Genomic DNA, 18,836 nt, shown 5'->3' with positions numbered 1-18,836 from the left:
ATGTTGGTGGATTGTTTGGAAGTAGAATATGTGAATGTATAAATTCAATTATACATCCTTAAGTATATAAATGTACATTTCATATCTGAATGTTTCTTCAAATTTTAAAGCGTATTCAAATATCCCGCCATGAACTCAATAAGTGGCGCATGCAGCGCCTCTATGCCAAATCGTTCCCAGTTTGTGAGGAACTAACGTCAAACGTTTGACAGTTCTTGCTGAAAAAGGAATCCAATAAGATTCCTAAGCTCCTACGGTGATTGCTTGCAGCGCCTCTATGCAAAATTGTTCCCAGTTCGTGAGGAACTAACGTCAAGTTGAATCCATATAAAAGCGTATAAAGGAATCCAATTAGATTCCTAGATTCATAGTGGCGGTTGCATACAGCGCCTCTATGCAAAATCGTTCCCAGTTTGTCGGGAACTACGTAGTGACTACCGGGTTCATATGGTTCTGTGTTAGATGTCGCCACCGTCCTAAACGTCAAACCTTTGACAGTTCTTCGACGACAAGTTAAAATTATTTATTAAAATTAAGTCGTCATGTTATAATAATCAAGCTGTTGCACAACGCTTTAATATTTGCAAATGGCTATACAGTATTATAATTTTAGGTGCATTTTCTTGATATACTTGAGTAAATTTATGTTCTATTTGCAGGTTCTTTAACCTATAACAAAGATCATAAACAATTTAACTCAGTTATGATATATTGATGAAGTATGAAATGACATACCATTTCGTTCTATTTAACCGTCTTTCTAGAAATATAAACAGAAAAACAGGAATAATTTCCATTCACACATGTGTATTCACACACAATGGACAAATATTTTAAATTGTGTTTTGGTTAATGTTATAGTTTATTTTCTTTATTACCAACGAATTAATTAATATTATAATTTAAAATGGAATATCATGTAGTTATTATATTATATTTCTATTTTCTAGTAAAAATTAATACTATCTAGTGTTGCAAATGGCGATATAATATTATTTAAGATTTATTTTCTTGGGATAAAACTGTATTGATTTCGCAGGTGCTTATAACTTATATGAAAACAAGAAACATACCAAATTAAATCAAATATATGATTGATGAATTATGTAGGGGCACAGCATTCTGTTCTATTTAACTCTTCCTAGAAATACGCAAGTAGCGAAAAAACAGGAATAACGAATAAAAAATCACAGCTTCGAGTAAGTTTCACTACATTATATATAATGTTGGCCCATACTATTATGTAATTATAATATTTGTTGAGTGTTATTTTATTGGGCATGAGATTAATTTTATTCAAATAATAAGCGTCAAATATTGTTTCCTGTGTACAAAAGTGTACAGAAAAATTTCCAAGTTTTAATTAGTTGCCATTTCAATGACAAGTGATATTCAGGAGCTTTGAACAATATTACTTTCTACTATTAGTAGAAATAATTAACACTTTTATATATAATTTGTACCAATAACAATAAATAAGAGTTAGAAAGGAAACTAATAATAATTTTGATACTTATATAAAATTATAGCGGTATAGCCATATTATTATATTGTCTAGGGGTATAGCAAACCCTAAAGTCTGAAAGTCTCAGAACTTAACATAAATAAACAAATATTTTGTGTGAATAAGTTCAAAGATTTCTTTGCAATTTGCAAAGCATATTTTTCAATTTATTTTACATTTTTATGTAATATTGCATATTTTAATCCAATTAGTTCAAAATGTACTTTGATAAAAATGAAAGTTAAATGATGCAAAATCTATTTATTTTGCAGAATAAGAAACTTTTACCGTATGATTATATCTAGTTTTCATTTCTTAATTTGAAATGAAAAGATTTCGCGCTATTTGCAGCACCATCTATTATCTTACATGCGCATTATTTTGACATTGATCGATCCACCATTTTGAATTAGTGTCGAATTGACGTCAGATCATATGATCAAAATTCAGTAAAGTTTTTATTTCGCTGTCAGGTGCCTGTCGGGCTTAGGTGTGTACGAGACGATTACTGCCAGATAAATTGAATAAAAATGGGTTTCATGTTCAATATTGATGGTGGCTATCTGGAAGGCCTGTGCCGTGGTTTCAAGTGCGGAATTCTTAAACAATCCGATTATTTAAATCTTGTGCAATGTGAAACTCTTGAAGGTAAGTTCGTTTGTTGACACGCATGTGACTTGTCTTGTGATATAAATTAAAAAATAGTTATTGATAAGGGTACTTTACCAAATACCTTTGGCGAAATTGTGATAAAGGTTGAAGTAAAATAGTCGAGCACTCAATTCAGAAGTGATTTTTACTTGGATATTATGCTTTAGCAGTTATTTGATTTGCACATTAGTCATGTGCTTTGCTTGAGATAGTATTTAACATTTTATACTTTTTTTTCGATAACCACACCCTCAAAATTATGCTCTGATATATGTATTCTTCACTAGTTTCATAATTGAAATATTTTTGTAGTTTAAGCATTAAAATATTGTCTAATTATGTCTTTTCTGACATTGCTCTTATTGGATAAAGTTATTCAAACATCGATTGTAAACTAAACGTTCTTCTATAATAACCTTTTTCAGTAAATGTGTTACATGACTAAGGTCAATTATTATTGTAAACATTGATATAGCCAATTCAAAGAATTGATTGTACCGTTTGTATTTAAGATTGTTACATGAAATAGTAATAACGATGTTATTTGAATAGTAACAGCAATGAAATTAGTGAATGAATACTTACAGATTTCTCCACTGTATTGTGAGTGTATTAAGTATTCTAGTTATTGCTAGTTTCTAATAAATCTTATTTGCAGATTTGAAGCTGCACCTGGCAGGTACAGATTATGGCACCTTTTTATCAAATGAGCCTTCCCCCTTATCTGTGTCTACCATTGATGACAAATTACGTGAAAAATTGGTTATTGAATTCCAACACATGAGAAACCATGCTGTCGAACCTCTGTCCACTTTCTTGGATTTCATAACCTACAGTTATATGATTGACAATATCATTTTGTTGATCACTGGTGAGAAAATTTGGCAATAATTATTTTTCAATCCAATTAATATTTTATTTCTTCTCGTTTATAAATTATGTTTATTACATTTTTATTAGCAATATATTATATATTTCATTTAGGTACACTACATCAGAGACCAATTTCTGAATTGATTCCCAAATGCCACCCACTTGGAAGTTTCGAACAAATGGAGGCTATTCATGTAGCTGCCACCCCTGCAGGTAAATTAAATTAATTTCTTATCATAACATGTTATAACTACATCTCAATTTTATATTACTTTCACTATGTTGGAAGTATTTATAATCATATAATATTAGTTTTGAATTATGAATATGTAAAATTATATAAACATATGAATGAAGAACTCAAAAGTGATAATTATAAATTAGGTTACTATCCTGAAGAAGAAATAGAATTTAAACCATCGGTTTCAGGTAGCAAATGGTGTGTGATTGAATTATTTTACAGCTTTGCCAATTTATTTAACAATTTAAATTGACTAACAAATAATATTTATCATGCAATATTGAAGTTTTAATTTTTCTCATAAAATAATTTTATTGATATACTAATGAATTTTTTGAATAAAGATTGAAGTGCTACTAGTATTATTTTTGAATTTTCAAATATTAGAATTTTTTAAATGAAGTATGCAATCACATCATTTTCAGTGTGAAATTTTTATTCTCATAAAAAAAACATGTACTCAAAAAAACATCTTAACATTCTTCAATAACAATTTATAATATTTATTTTTTATTGTAGAATAACATTTTTGCCAAATATTTCAAACTAATATAATGTAGTGCTATAACTATATTTTTTCATTTAAGAGTTATACAATGCTGTACTTGTGGATACCCCACTTGCTCCATTCTTTGTTGATTGCATTTCGGAACAGGATCTTGATGAAATGAACATTGAAATTATTCGTAACACTTTGTACAAAGCCTATCTTGAGGCATTTTATGAGTTTTGCAAGGGACTTGGTGGATCCACAGCTGATACAATGTGTGAAATATTAGCTGTAAGTAATACTATAACATTATTTCCTTTACTTTAGTCTGTGACAAAACTAGTGAAAAAAGTTCTCAGTGCACTTAAAATATTATTATACCAACTATAAAATTTAAACGGATGAAGACTATTGTCATGTTTAACATAATCTTTAAGTTATTATTCTGTTCATACATGGAATCAAAATCATTTCCCAACATTTTTATAATTATTATAGTTTTTATAGAGGAAACACTGGTTAATTTTAAAATAATCTCTAAATAAACAATATGATTAAATGTCTATATCAACAAAAAAATTGAAACTATTCTCAGTATTCAAATATACCTCTCTGTTATTAAATATTAAATATTATTCATAAAGTTTGAAGCTGACAGACGTGCCATAATCATAACAATCAACTCGTTTGGAACTGAATTGAGCAAGGATGATCGTGCTAAATTGTACCCCCGTTGTGGTAAACTAAACCCAGATGGTTTAGCTGCTCTGGCTCGTGCTGATGATTATGAGCAAGTTAAAGCTGTTGCTGAATATTATGCTGAGTATTCTGCTTTATTCGAAGGCTCTGGCGATGGTACCGGCGACAAAACACTTGAAGATAAATTCTTTGAACATGAGGTATGCAAATATTTATATAATAAAATAGGGAAGTTATAGATTTTTAAAGTAACAAAGTAAATATATATAAATCATAAAATTATGCATGAAAAAAGAAATACTGATTTGATAAGAGTGAAAGCAATCGGCTGTTGAGGCTTAGATAAAACATTTAATAATCATTTAATAAATATTTTAAACGGAAGGAAAAGACCTTTTGTCACCGATTTAAAAAATTCAAAAACCACTCCATTTGTTTAGCGCGACGATCGGGCAAGCCGTTTTTTTGTGTTTATCAGAAAAGTGAAACGATTCACTCGATTGGTGATCGCGTTGATATAATACATTTTATTTAAATGTATTTTTTTTTTTTGTTGCAGGTTCATCTCAATGTGTTTGCTTTCTTGCAACAATTCCATTTCGGAGTATTTTACTCTTATTTGAAACTCAAGGAACAAGAGTGCCGTAACATTGTTTGGATAAGTGAGTGCGTTGCTCAAAAGCACAGGACCAAGATTGACAACTACATTCCAATATTTTAATTAATTTGTTGTTAATTTTGATAACGTTGATTTTATCCAGATGTTTGTTGTGTACAAAGTATTTATCTCGGGCCAAACCAATTGTAACAGTATTTTGAATTTCATTTTATGATGAAGCCAGACCGGATTTGGGCGCACATGAGTTTCTATATATATAAAATGAATTACCGACATAATATAGCCTAATTATCCTCAATTTAGAAATATCATTGATTGTTAACTATATTTAGAATATATTATCGTTTTGTTGTACTTTGTTCCTTTTTTGAAATTTAACAGCACAGCTGCATGGTACTATAAAATGTGTGTATATATTAATAAAAGAATTATAATATTCAACTCTATTCAGGAATAATAATCTATTTTCTAATTGTCTGTAGTAATGAAATAATTTTTAAACTTCATATATTCAAACTAATACATTCAATTTAAAACTGATGATAATTATTTACGTGCAAGCTAAAAGAGTGTTTTATAGTGCGGTATATCTAATAATTAAGTGTTAGTTACATATGAATAAGGTAAGATAATAAATCTATTGCTTTCCAATGTAAATATTGCAAGTTAATTGTGCAAAAATAACATAATAATAGTGATAAAACGCACCGTGTCAAAGTATTTAGTGGGAACAGCAAGTCTGTACGCATACTGTTGTAGAAAAAAATGAAACCAGTTAACATTAAGTGTAAATATGTGTTCATTCGAGGTTTAGAAAAAGTATTGTGATTGAAATTATTTTTAAATTTCGATTCATGCTTTTTCTTTCAAGTAATTATAGATTCATACACAAAAGCTGGCTATAGCTTGTTATTAATCACAATGAGTTATTCAATAAATAATTATGAACAAAATTTCCGTTTTTACTTTTTTTTAGGATAAAAGTATCAATTTCTTTATAGAACCACATAACTTAAAAAAGTAGAGTATGATTTAGTAAGTGGAGGTCAAAATATTGTATGTTGAGAGTAAAACATTCATTTATGTATAACATCCAGGGTCTTCATAGTGTTTTTGTAAAAGACTCGTCCTTGCAACCACCAGGTTTTGAATTTAAATTGCCCGTTAAACACTATCTGATAACATGGCTCACTAATATTTGATTTTACTTGAGAATATAGACCACAAGAATTTTCAAATGAAGATAGTCTATTGAGACATTGCTGCGATATATCACCTCATACTTTACAAGTTCGTAAAGTAACAATTCCAACACAAAAATAAAGGATGAGAAAAACTTGGTACATCTATAATAGGTAAGTCATTACTTATCATAAAATTCATAATACACCAGGGATGAAAATTTATTTTTTTGGACAGGTATAATGAAGAAGAATCCGAAGTAGCTTGAGATGATCAGAATGAATTTAGATCATTGTTGCGACAATACTTACATTATTACAAATTTTACGTGTATCAAATGCAATCTTTGGAGTTTGATCACAAAACGTAATGGATTGAGTTAGAGGTATGTTTATTGAGGAATAATTTATATATTTTAAATGGAATTCTTTGTAATGTTGGGTTTAGCTTTTTTATCTGCTTGATTAACTGATGTCTAATAGCCCACCCAGTGCAAAAAAGAGCTGTTACCTTAAAAGTTTAAAATAATTATTTTAAATCATGGATTTTTTGGAACTTACAATGGCTATATAGTCCACTATTATGGTCCACTCTAAACGAACCGTTAAAATATTATAGTCTTGCGAAAGGTAGTTATAATATAAAATTTCATTAAAGTTTAGAATAGTAGCCGTGCTTTAAGGGCATACAAGCGCGTGATTGTGCAATATTTAATATAATTCATAATATAAGTCTGTTTGAAAGATATTAAGTGGAAATCGTTTTGATTACTTTTTAGTGAAAGCGAAAACTTCCTTTTTGAAATAAACAATTAAAGATTGTATTTAAATAGCAAATAATTGAGAATAATCGGAAAGTTTATACAAATTTATGTATATAGAGGCAAAATTCCACTTGCATCTAGTTTATTCATTTTTTCATATTTATTCTATTTATAACTAAAGTTTATATAAATAATATTGATCAAATCAGTAATTTGTCTCTATTGCTTCTAATTAGAATACTTGAGGCACGCGATCCAATGTTTACTTATTACGCAACAAGGAAAATATTGTCTCATTTTTTCCATAAAAATATATCTAAAAATGCGTATAATAAATTTTCTACTGTGCTTCTTTGTTAGTTCTAAATGATACTATATCTTATAATAACTTTCATATCAATCTAAGTATTTTGTCAATATTGCCCCTTTTTAGCACACACGTGCGAGATCCTAATTTAATCAGACGATGTTGAGAATTATTTGAATATATATATACACATATATATATATATATATATATATATATATATATAATATAAATGTTTCTATAAGAGATGATCATTGAGAAAATCAAAGTACATCTGTTATATAGAACGCCTATAATTAAATGAAGAGGAAAACAGCATACTTATTATAAATCAAGAATTTAAACGACTATAATTTATTTATTCATAAACAACTGATTTCAGTGGAAAATCGTGTATCAATATCCATAAACGAAATGGTTAAATATAATTTATTCTTATATTCAATTATAATTAATTATTTATTTAAATAATTCGACGTTTGATATTTTAAGACGCGACGTGCATATAAAAACTTCGTAATAGATTAATGGATATATAAATATTATTTTATTATAATTATTAATAAAAGTACCATTTTTCGTTTTCCATTCTTATAAGTTTATATTGTCCAAATAAAATTTTATTTGTTACAAATCGCTTTGCCTTTATGAAATTTTATTACCGATAAAAATTTATGTGATATCTATACAAACGTAATTCGAGAACAATAAAATTTTGTTTTCTATATAAACAATACAAAATCCGGAAAATTTATAAGAATTTAAAATTACATAATTTTAATTCCTTTTATAAATTTATACAGTTTTGTAATAAATATATCATACGAACTGTCTACAAATTCAGAAAATGCATTTAATAATTACATAAAAGGCTTAATTAGATGAGCTAAAATTTGTTGTTAAGAGCTTTGGCCTTGCAACCACAGGATCCTAGATTCTTTGTCTACTTAGGACAGCTTGATATCTAACAGTAGTAGTAATAATCATTTATTATATCGTCTACTCTAGCATTTTTTCTAATATTTTTCTCATAATCTTTATTTCGAATTTTAATTGTGTTATAGCTAATTTTGATACTAATTATTCTTTGGAATGTGATCATCAGACTCTTTCAAATAAATTACAATTACGATTTTAGCAAAAATCAATATTTTATGCTATTAAAACATTTATTTACTAATCAAAGAGTATTCGTTGCTAATTCGCCACTGTGAGTTACACGTGTTTCATTTACAATAAACTATAAAACATCGAAAAACATTTCATAGCATTTTTCATGGGTTTTTGAAAATTTTATTGATAACATAATTTTCTTGATCACTCTAGATCACTTTATACATATGTATTTAAAATTTTATAAAATTTGTCAGCTAAGTTTTGAAATTCCATACGCACTTCCATGCATTTTTGTTTATGATTATAATATCAAAACATAATGTGAAAAATAATATGATTAAATATTTATTGATGAATGAAGTCTGATACAAATCACATAACCGAGATTAAATGCCTGCTACTAAATATTTAAAATGTACTCGTAATATGAATTAGGTAAATATATTTTAAGTTTCATAGTTTTGATTGTAATATTAAATTTAATAATTATTAACAACTTACTAATATATTAACAACTGACTTTTACCGTATAAATCCTGAGAAAAAGCGAAATTTTAGGTACTTTTTCACATTTCATTTCTTTGAAAATAAAACTCTTTAAATGTTTCCTTTTTAGAAAAACATTTTCAGCAGACGTTTATTATAATGACTTCTAAGTTTACCAGTTTATATTTATTATTAACTGGTAAACTTATAATATTTATTTAAAATGTAAGACGGCTTGACCAATCTTTATGAAATTTTACAATCACGTTTATTATGAGAATTGGACATGTCTATTTTTCATTAAAAATAACTGATAATGAATGTGGAAGTATGTAGTATATGTGAAAGAGAAATCTAACACAAATAAGATGGATGGTTTACTCACTACAAAGCATGCCACATATAAAAATGCTCATGGGGTGTAATTTATGGTCATTGCAAGTGGCAGCCTAATCTGAAAGTGATTTCATTTAAATTGAATAGACACAATAATAAAAACCGACAATAGGTAGCCAACCTTCATTATTTAGGGAGATGGAAAATAGATGTAGTCCGATTCTCATTTTCAGTCATACTGAGGACTGATTATAAAATTTCATAAAAATCGATCAAACAGTTTTGGAGTATCGTCACTAGCATTATGACTCGAGAATTCTATATATTTAAAGCGTTTTTTTTTTTGAGTTATAATTTAATCACAAAGATATATATATATATATATATATATATATATATATATTGAGTACATCTAGTATTTTGGGGTATATAATATGCAAAATATATATGGAATTATCGTTACAAAAATAATAATTTACAAGTGATATATTAGATAATTATAAATTATTTTGTGTGTATTTATAAATCTATATGTAGATATATGAAACGCGACTCACGCATATTCGCGATTGCTTGAATTGCAAATATTAGTTTTCAGTTTATCGTAGGACATGGTGCGATATGTTTGAACAGAACGTTTGCTAAATTAGTTCATTTGGTTTATTCCTTTGATGTGAGATGAATAAATTCCAGTAAATGTTTCTAATTTGAACAATGAACTCATATTTCTGAAATTTTCATTTTATAGATAAATAATTCATACCGATATTCATTCAAAGTGGGTTGTTTCTAAGTGGTGATGTTCTAAATCAGGGATCTAAAAGGTTTATTATTTACAATTTATTGAAAACTGATTAACTTTTATTATTTATTTTTTATTGTTTTTGTAGGATTAAACGAACCAAAAAGATTATATAGGATCCGCTAAATAACTTTTTTTCAGGGGTACGACTTAAGTAACCCTACTGTGTACTCTGCACTCTTTACATTTCCCTTTCAAATAAAAAAGTGAAAATATTTAGTGGTTTTTTAATAGAATTTTCAAAAAAAAGGAAATTGGCCAAATATTCCGTAGATTTTTTAAGGAATTTTTCAAAAAAATGCTAGTTGGCGGACCCTATATAAATTTATTACATCTATCAATCAATCAATAATAAAAAATAATTCATAAATCGAAAAAAAATTTTTTTATTTTATTGACTTATTTTTAAATTAAATTTTGCACAGCATAAATTAAGATTTTTGCTTCATAATTTCACGTATGTTGAGAAATTTATAAGATTAAATTATTTGAATTTTAAAATTGTTATTGATAAATTTGTCGATATATTTAAAGTTATTATAATTATTATGCATTCTACATTAAATATTCTAAACGTGTTCAAATTTTGTTATAAATTTTAATTGTATGAACAAATGCATCTATTTTTATTAAAGTTAAAATGATACAAAGTATAGTAATATATTCTTCAATTATTTAATTGACCGTTGGAGGTCTTCTTACAACATGATATATAAAGTACTTGAACAGGTTGTTTTACTAATTTAAATAAATTAGTAAACCTCGGTGATTGTCAAAATTGAAGCATATCCCAATTTTTATTTTATTTTTCCGTTTTTTTGAAAAATTATTCGTAATGGTCAAAAACTAATGGTGCATGGCATCGTGTATTAAGGCCAATTGCTGGAGCCTAAATTTATTTTTCTTAAAAAGCTGTCAAAAATTAATCAGTATGTCTGAATCATTTGAACCCGTTCATCAGTGCTCCCGAAATCGTGGTATTATTTGTATTCAAACATACATGCATACATACTACACACACACACACACCCATTTTTTCTAAAGTATGCCAAAATGTTCCAAGGACCAAAACGTAAATATGTACAAAAAGTAATCTTTTTTGAGATTACTACAGATTACACTACGAGAAGTTAATACAAAAATGTATATAAATCATTTAAATAAAGATCTAGTAGTGGTAAAACAGATATCAGGAATATTGTATATTTTTAAATAAAAACTTCATTAATGTTATTCTAATTTATATAAAGAACATAATGTTAGAAAATTGCTATTTTTGGCGAAGGTATTAACTTCTTGTTTAAAAAGGTAACAGGGTAATAAAGTTAGTAATTGTTTTGCATATATTTTTGGCATTAGTTCGGAATCTTCAGCAGTCCTGAATGCTCAGATTTATTTATCTACACATTCATTTGCACAAATGCTTCTGTGTCAATTACAAATCGAATCAAATAAGAATATAAAGGAGATAGCCAATATTTAATCAAACAATAATTGCAGATCGTTGGTGACAATTGTCTGGTGCATTGACAAAAATTTCTCAAATGCAAACAGTTAGAAACAATGAATCGTCTCGCATTCATTAGCCGAGATATTGTATAAACATATAAACTATTTCTAAACATGCACCTGCTTATCTGTTATATTTTATGAAGACGTGCAAGCATTTTTGAATTTGCGATAAATTAAACATGTTCAGGAAAACACGTGACTATAGGTGAGGTATTTACATTTTAGCAAAGTTATTTGTAATTAGACCAGAAGCAGTATATGTGGAGATGGAATCTGCAAAGAGGAAATCCATAAATTCCGAAGGAAAACAAGACCCTGTTGAAACGAAGAATGAGTCTGTATCCCAACAAAAAGGTATGCTATTATAAAAAGACAAATTTACTGACTTAGCGATTTGCTGACAAGCGATATATATATATATATATATATATATATATATATATATATATTTCTGTTGCTCTGAATCTTTCATTCTTCTGTAACATTGTTGCAAATGTAAACACAAAAGTTTGATAAGTTATCTCCAAATTAATTTTTGGATTAGTGATAAATGCTTTTAATTTGTTTATACTTAATATGTCCATAATTTCTGATATTTGATCATTTTTCTGTTTCCGCATGTAATTACATTATATGTTATTTTATTTCAGAATTGAATAAAATGGAAGCAAACGATAGAATGCTACGTTTAGCAGGAGATTTTGGAAAATGTCAATTAATGTTGATATTTTTATTTAGTTTAATAAATATATTAAGCGCATGGCACTATTACTCCCAAACTATAATCAGTATAACTCCGGAACACAGGTTAGATGATAACTGAAAAAACTTTTTGATTTTTCAACCTAAAAGATTTAGGTTTAATAATTTTATTTTATTTAATGAATCATTGGTTTTTTGTGCTGCTAAATATTCAATATATGTTCTATTATGATTTAGCTAAATTATAATATAGCTAATTTTGTATTTAGCTGTATTGAACTGGAAGCCGCCAACGTTACCGAACAAACCGTTCAAGAATACTTACCAACGTTTGAAAATCTCGATACTCTTGTTTCATTGGACCTAATAAACAAGTACGTATTTATTTAATTAGCCAGATATCGTTATTTTTATTACCTATTTGATAATTTTCGAGTTATACCGCAAAGTAATAGATACTCGTATCAATGAAATAGTCTGGTGTCATCTGCTGAACTGACCTACCGATTACATTTGAAATTCAAATTACCTAAAATTGCAATGCATGGGAAACTACCTTTGTAGTTTTTTGTATATATTAAGGTGATCAAACGGCCTGGATTTACTGGGACAGTCCCGGATTTTTACCTAGATTTCTCTAGAATATTATATTAAGTACTATCATTAAACTTATATGAAACTGGGGCGAAACAATTGCCGAATGTAAAAATAACCGAGATTGACAAAAAATTCATAGTTCACAAAAATATAAAATGTTTCCGAACATCTTTTATCCGATTAATTTTAAATTTCATTTAGTGTTCTTCAAAATGAAACATATACAGACGAAAATCAAACTATTGCTGAGGTGTTGAAAGATTTCGGTTTTGCTGGTATGGTGGCAGAGGTATGTTCACATATAACTAAACTATTTCCATTTAATAAATGTCCATAATATTTTGTTTACAGCTCAATTGGGTCTGTGACAATAGTTGGAAACCTGTGCTTGGTCAATCTCTATTTTTCTTTGGATCAGTTTTAGGCACGTTGGTATTTGGAATACTAGCTGATATTTTTGGGAGGTAATTAGAATTTATGGTATAGAAATATTCTTTCCAAGAGAGTAACTGGACGTAGAAATAGTCTTTCCAATTAAATAATTTATTATAACCTCTACTTACTTCTTCGTCCTACATCTCTCATTTTTGTCTGCTTTAAATTTAGTACACAGAAAATTTTAAATTTTTATTTTTAGTATTATTAGACAAAGAGTGACCGAAGAATTTAAATTATATTCAATTCTTTTTCTTTCAGATTACCCATGTTAGTTGCATCAAATATTTTAGCTGCTGGTGGAAATGTTGCTACTTCTTTTATATCGGGAGACGAAGTTTCTGCTTTTGCTGCTTGCCGATTTGTGTCAGGAATGGCAACAGATTCTAATTTTGTAATGATGTATATTATAGGTGAGGACTTAAATAATTATGGTAAACTTTCTTGAAATTTACAAAAAAACTATTTATCAATTCAATTTATTGCTTTCGTTTATTTAACGATTTTAAAATAATTTTTAATATTTAGTTATATATATATATATTATTATTGTTTAACTGATTGAATTTTTATTTTATTTACAGTGATGGAATATTTAAGCCCAGAACGTAGAACTTTAGGTCTAAATTTGACGATAGGCATTTTTTATTGCATAGGAACAATGTCAGCACCTTGGATAGCAGTGATTTGTTCAGACTGGCGAACGTTTTTAAGAGCCACTTCTGCACCACTGATATGTATAATCGTGTATTGGTTTTTGGTAAATATTATAGAAAATATAAAATATTGTAACTTGAATACCACATTTTTTTCAATAATTGATGCTATGCTTAATGCATAAAAATTAAATTTTGATAACAAATGCTATTAAAATTTTAGTATTACTAGGCAAAGTCATATAAAGATCTATTAATATTGTATATTTTCTGTTTTTCACATATAGGTACCGGAAAGCGCCCAATGGTTGCTTTCAATTCGAAAAGTTGACAAAGCTGTCCAATGCTTTAAAAGGATAGCAAAATATAATGGTAAAACTATTGATGAAAGTCATATAAATGCGTTCAAAAAAATCTATGAAGATAAAACAATTATACCAAGAAATAGTAAAGAAAATATTCACAGAATAAGCAAAAGTAGTGCTAATAATAAAGCTCAAAATAAAACCAAAGATAGTTTACATCAAAATAGTGATATACAGACTGATTTTCGCAATGACCGTAATCGTATCTCTTTTCATGTACCTGATATAATTAATAAAACAAATGATGTAAATGTCAAAGACGAGAGCTCCGATATTACTGAAGAATCTTTCGAAATTTCATTTGAAGAAATAGATCTTAACAATTTTCAAAACTCATATGAAGACAATTTTGGTTTTGTACACGATAGTTCTGATTCCAGTTTCAATAATACTATTTGTGACAATATTTGTAGTAGTGATATATCAAAAAATAAATCAATTGCTAATGCTCATATGGGAAAATCTGTTTGTTCGAAACACAAGGATATTGACGAAAGTAATAAACCTGATCTCATAAAACCAGAGAAAGTGAGAAAAGCTAACTTTTTTGGTCTTCTACGGACCCCTCATTTGAGAAAGATAACATTGATACTGTTATTTAAATCGTTAGTATAAATAGATTAAATATAGATGTAAAATAATATGTGCCGAATTTATGTTGAATAATTTTTCAGGATGGTATTGACATTGTGCTACGATGCTATGTCCAGAAATATAGAAAATTTGGGAATTCATCCTTTCATTATTTTTACCCTTAGTTCATCGGCAATACTACCAGCCTGCATCATACTTTTATTTATTCAGGTATTTTATTCAGTTAATTTATTAATTCTATAACATATTATATTTCAGTCCTATCAAATCTACTTTTTAAAAAATATCATACATTTTGCTATGACTTTGTGGTATGTTTACTATCGAATTTACAGACAGAGTATTATAATATTCAAATACTATCATATTATATTTTTTAAGCATTATAAACAATATAAAATATTCAAATTCCAAGAGACTGCTTCCTAATGATACCTGCTGATTGGTCAACATCAGCAGATTTTTATTAGATTTGTCTTACGTATCTTTGATAATAATAATATCGATTATGATTTGGAAGCAGGACATTTTTTTTAAAAAAAGAGCGAATATCTTCCATAGTCATTAAATGATAATTGTAATACATTTTTTGTACTAGGACAAATTGGGAAGAAAGGCTACAGCCTCTGGTGCCTTGCTCCTGAGCGGTATTTTTACTGCAGGCTGTGGAGCTTTATTGGTATCAGAAACTTTCAAAGGTAAAACATAATTATTTAATTGTTTTCAAAGATAACTAGTATTTGTATCAATTGTTTTGTTTAAAATTAAAAATAATCTAGGCTCTGCATCCGTTGCGTCTGCAATCACGTTGTCCATCCTCGGAAGACTGTGGGTAACAGTGGCCTATAATTCCGGCGCCCAATATGCAGCCGAACTAATTCCAACAGAAGTAAGGATATTATTTTTTATAAAAATACAATTTGCTATATATTAAATATTTAGAATTGAGAATGATTCATTTAATTAGAATGGTTTTTAAAAGGCTACTCTGTAGTAGACAATAAAATTTAAATACAACATATAAAGAAACTTTCACAAAGAAATGACTCACAATACTATTTTATTAGCTAGTTTATTAAGTAAGTTCATTTAATTTTTATAATTTTTGAAATTTCAAAGGTTCGTGGACAAGGAGTGGCTGTAGCACATGTTGCTGGATATGCTGCTACATTCTTCAGTGCTTATATTCTTTACACGGTATTTAAAAAACACTTTTATATTTTTTTGGAGATAATTTATAAAAACACATTTCAATAACTCTTTTGAATGAATCTTCAAGAACAGTTTACTTTGAATTTATTTTTAAAAATCCAATCAAGCAATCATGTGTGTGAACTTTACATGTCGAATTTACTAATGCTTACTTTAGGGGTTTACAACAACGGACGACCGAATTTAAAGTTCCTAAGGGTTCATTTTTAATATAAAGTTTTATTTTTTAGGGTCGTCTGTTTCCTGCATTCCCTTCATTGATATTAGGTACACTCAGCATTATTTGCGGATTATGTTGCTTATTTTTACCAGAAACTTTGGGAAGGCACTTACCATCTACATTAGAAGAAGGTATATATGAAATTATAATAACTTACTATTAATTATATTATTCTACCTTTTTTCTCATCATATAGGTGAAGAATTTGGAAAAGACGAACATCCCTTAGATTTCGTTCTCTGGAGTTTCAATAGGGCACGACGTGCAGAAACCACGAAGGAATCTTCATAATAATTTTTGTAAAAATTATTACAAAGAACAAGACTTAATTAATATTAGATAAAGTATCTGTGGTAACTATATCTTAGGCGGGTTTAATTAGGTAATGATTAAGTATCCTTTATGTAATATTGACAGAAATTTAAAAAATTGAATTTGTACTCGTTTGTACGAATAACGTTGTAAGATCAATCAATAATTCATTTATAAAAGTCTAAGTATGCTCTAAGTATTTGTAAATCGTGGACGAATTTTGTGTTGTATTGTATGACCAGTTATTCAAGTGGTTGATAAGTATGCGTAAAGATAAAGTTGTAAACACGAAGAACAGTACTGGCCAAGATTTATTTGTAGGGCACGAATAAAAAATGATACATTGATATAGATTAATGTAATAATAGTATAATCCAGTTTTGAAATCTGGAAATTGACACTTAACAAAAACTTGCCTTATATGCCATAATACTTACTTAGAAGTTAAGTGCCAAATCTAGATGTTACAAAATTTATATCAGAATTTAAACTTTGCGAATATATACCTCTGATATAAAATTACATCTTACAGTTAATTTGCAATTTTATATTTTAAATTATTTGTTTATAGTTTAAAATTTAATTTTTCAAATTTATTATCTAAAAATATATACCTCTGATATAAAAAAAATATATCATTTCATTTTATATATGTATATACATATGTTTTACATATATATATATATACATATATATACATATATATATATATATATATATATACATATACATATATAGTATATCAAAATAGTTTTTCTGAATATATAGTCTAAATTTTAATACTATTTTAATTATATAAAATATAAGATCTAGACTGAATAATACTTAAATATAGTATTTTATTTAGAATTATTTTTATTATTGTAATATATTACATATATATCTAATACTCCGGCACCTTGTTAAAATAGAAATATTCTTCAAAATCAAATGAAATTATAACACGATTTTAAGTTGTAATAAAACAAACATTGCATATGTAAAAGACTTTAGTTTTGTGTAAATAAAACTTCTACAAACTTTACTTATATTTTTTATATTCCATAATACTTATGTTCCTTAACATAAAACTTTTGTTCTTCCGAACATTTATGAAGTGGGCCGCGTATTTGGCAACACTGGAGAGGAACCCGTATAAATTATTCTGACGTTGCAAACTGGAAACGAACTATTCCATGTGTGACCGAAGGCCACGCGCACAGGCGAATCTGTCAGTTGTGAATTGACCTTTGCTGTGATCACATCGGGGATATCGGGAATAATTCCTTCTGTTAAATGTAAGAGTTTTTAGTGAAATGCATTAATAAACTGCATATATATATATATATATATATATATATATATATATATATATATATATAAATTTGTATATTATAATATATTTGCATCTGTTATATCCGTATTTGTTTAAGCTCGCCATTTTTAAACAAAGTGACATAACGAGATAAGATCAAATTTGCGTGTACATTGTTTACCTATAAAGTGATCCGTAAGAATTGTTATCGTGATTTATTTATATTCTTGCCATGGTACTTTTTAATGAGTAAAAATTTAAGTTCAACAAATGATAGAAAGTTTCCAAATGAAAATATCCTTTCCGGACATGCAATGACAGTTATAAAAGGCTACCATTTTCCAAAATGGTTGTTACACAATTTATAGAACAAGTAAACCAGATATTTGATTACTGTTCACAAGAAATTTGAAAAGATTTTTACCCTACGTAATATGAATTCCGTGTTGAAATTAATTTATGTTTTTATGTTATTATGGTTATTTTTAAATAGCCATGTTAGTCATTTGTATCTGACGTGAACAAGTTCTACATGAGACAAATATGTCTGACACTTGTCGAGGAAATGAGTTTTAATTTAAATGAAATAATTGATAAAGGGCCAGGTCAGTCATATAGGTGTAAAACAAAATTTTGTATTTTTTCGGGAATTTTGGTAAAAAAATGTTTCTTAGATACCTTAATACCTTGATTCCATTTTTAAATAAATTACTTAATAAAGTTACCCAATTATTATGATATTATCGTGGCAATTAACGTGTTATTCATTAAATGTTATTTCAACTGCCCTTGTTATCCCTAATGTTATGTCCAAGTTTGATACAGATATATTTATTATATGTTATATAATTAGATAATTATATAATAT

General features: G+C 27.5%; 2 protein-coding genes across 2 annotated transcripts; both read left to right on the top strand.

The window, feature by feature from the left end:
- Positions 1-1,939: 1,939 nt before the first annotated feature.
- On the top strand, positions 1,940-5,431 carry LOC113383761 (V-type proton ATPase subunit d). Its single transcript, XM_026622010.1, has 6 exons — positions 1,940-2,152; positions 2,814-3,026; positions 3,140-3,241; positions 3,857-4,050; positions 4,404-4,658; positions 5,018-5,431. Exons 1-6 carry the CDS (start codon positions 2,035-2,037, stop codon positions 5,177-5,179), a joined length of 1,044 nt encoding a protein of 347 aa, XP_026477795.1. The 5' UTR covers positions 1,940-2,034; the 3' UTR covers positions 5,180-5,431.
- A 6,406-nt stretch (positions 5,432-11,837) lies between these two features.
- LOC113383054 lies at positions 11,838-16,975 on the top strand. Its single transcript, XM_026621303.1, has 14 exons — positions 11,838-11,935; positions 12,232-12,388; positions 12,553-12,657; positions 13,082-13,169; positions 13,232-13,344; positions 13,577-13,728; positions 13,900-14,075; positions 14,259-14,941; positions 15,011-15,140; positions 15,529-15,628; positions 15,710-15,819; positions 16,050-16,127; positions 16,373-16,493; positions 16,559-16,975. The coding sequence occupies exons 1-14, from the start codon at positions 11,848-11,850 to the stop codon at positions 16,651-16,653; spliced, it is 2,196 nt and encodes a 731-aa protein (XP_026477088.1). The 5' UTR covers positions 11,838-11,847; the 3' UTR covers positions 16,654-16,975.
- Positions 16,976-18,836: the final 1,861 nt, after the last annotated feature.

This window comes from Ctenocephalides felis, unplaced genomic scaffold (assembly GCF_003426905.1).
Source record: "Ctenocephalides felis isolate EL2017-DRISC unplaced genomic scaffold, ASM342690v1 CF-g0.4_SCAFFOLD_03570, whole genome shotgun sequence".
NCBI lineage: Eukaryota > Metazoa > Arthropoda > Insecta > Siphonaptera > Pulicidae > Ctenocephalides > Ctenocephalides felis.
The sequence above is the reverse complement of the archived record's forward strand: the minus strand, read 5'-3'. Positions and strand labels throughout refer to the sequence as shown.

What these genes read in the sequence shown, in the direction of transcription:
- LOC113383761 (XM_026622010.1), top strand. Translation starts at nt 2,035, where the DNA reads ATGGGTTTCATGTTCAATATTGATGGTGGCTATCTGGAAGGCCTGTGC. An exon ending in GCAATGTGAAACTCTTGAAG is followed by an intron (nt 2,153 to 2,813) that starts GTAAGTTCGTTT and finishes TCTTATTTGCAG; the next exon opens with ATTTGAAGCTGCACCTGGCA. An exon ending in ATAAATTCTTTGAACATGAG is followed by an intron (nt 4,659 to 5,017) that starts GTATGCAAATAT and finishes TTTTTGTTGCAG; the next exon opens with GTTCATCTCAATGTGTTTGC.
- LOC113383054 (XM_026621303.1), top strand. Translation starts at nt 11,848, where the DNA reads ATGGAATCTGCAAAGAGGAAATCCATAAATTCCGAAGGAAAACAAGAC. An exon ending in GTCTGTATCCCAACAAAAAG is followed by an intron (nt 11,936 to 12,231) that starts GTATGCTATTAT and finishes ATTTTATTTCAG; the next exon opens with AATTGAATAAAATGGAAGCA. An exon ending in CCGAACTAATTCCAACAGAA is followed by an intron (nt 15,820 to 16,049) that starts GTAAGGATATTA and finishes GAAATTTCAAAG; the next exon opens with GTTCGTGGACAAGGAGTGGC.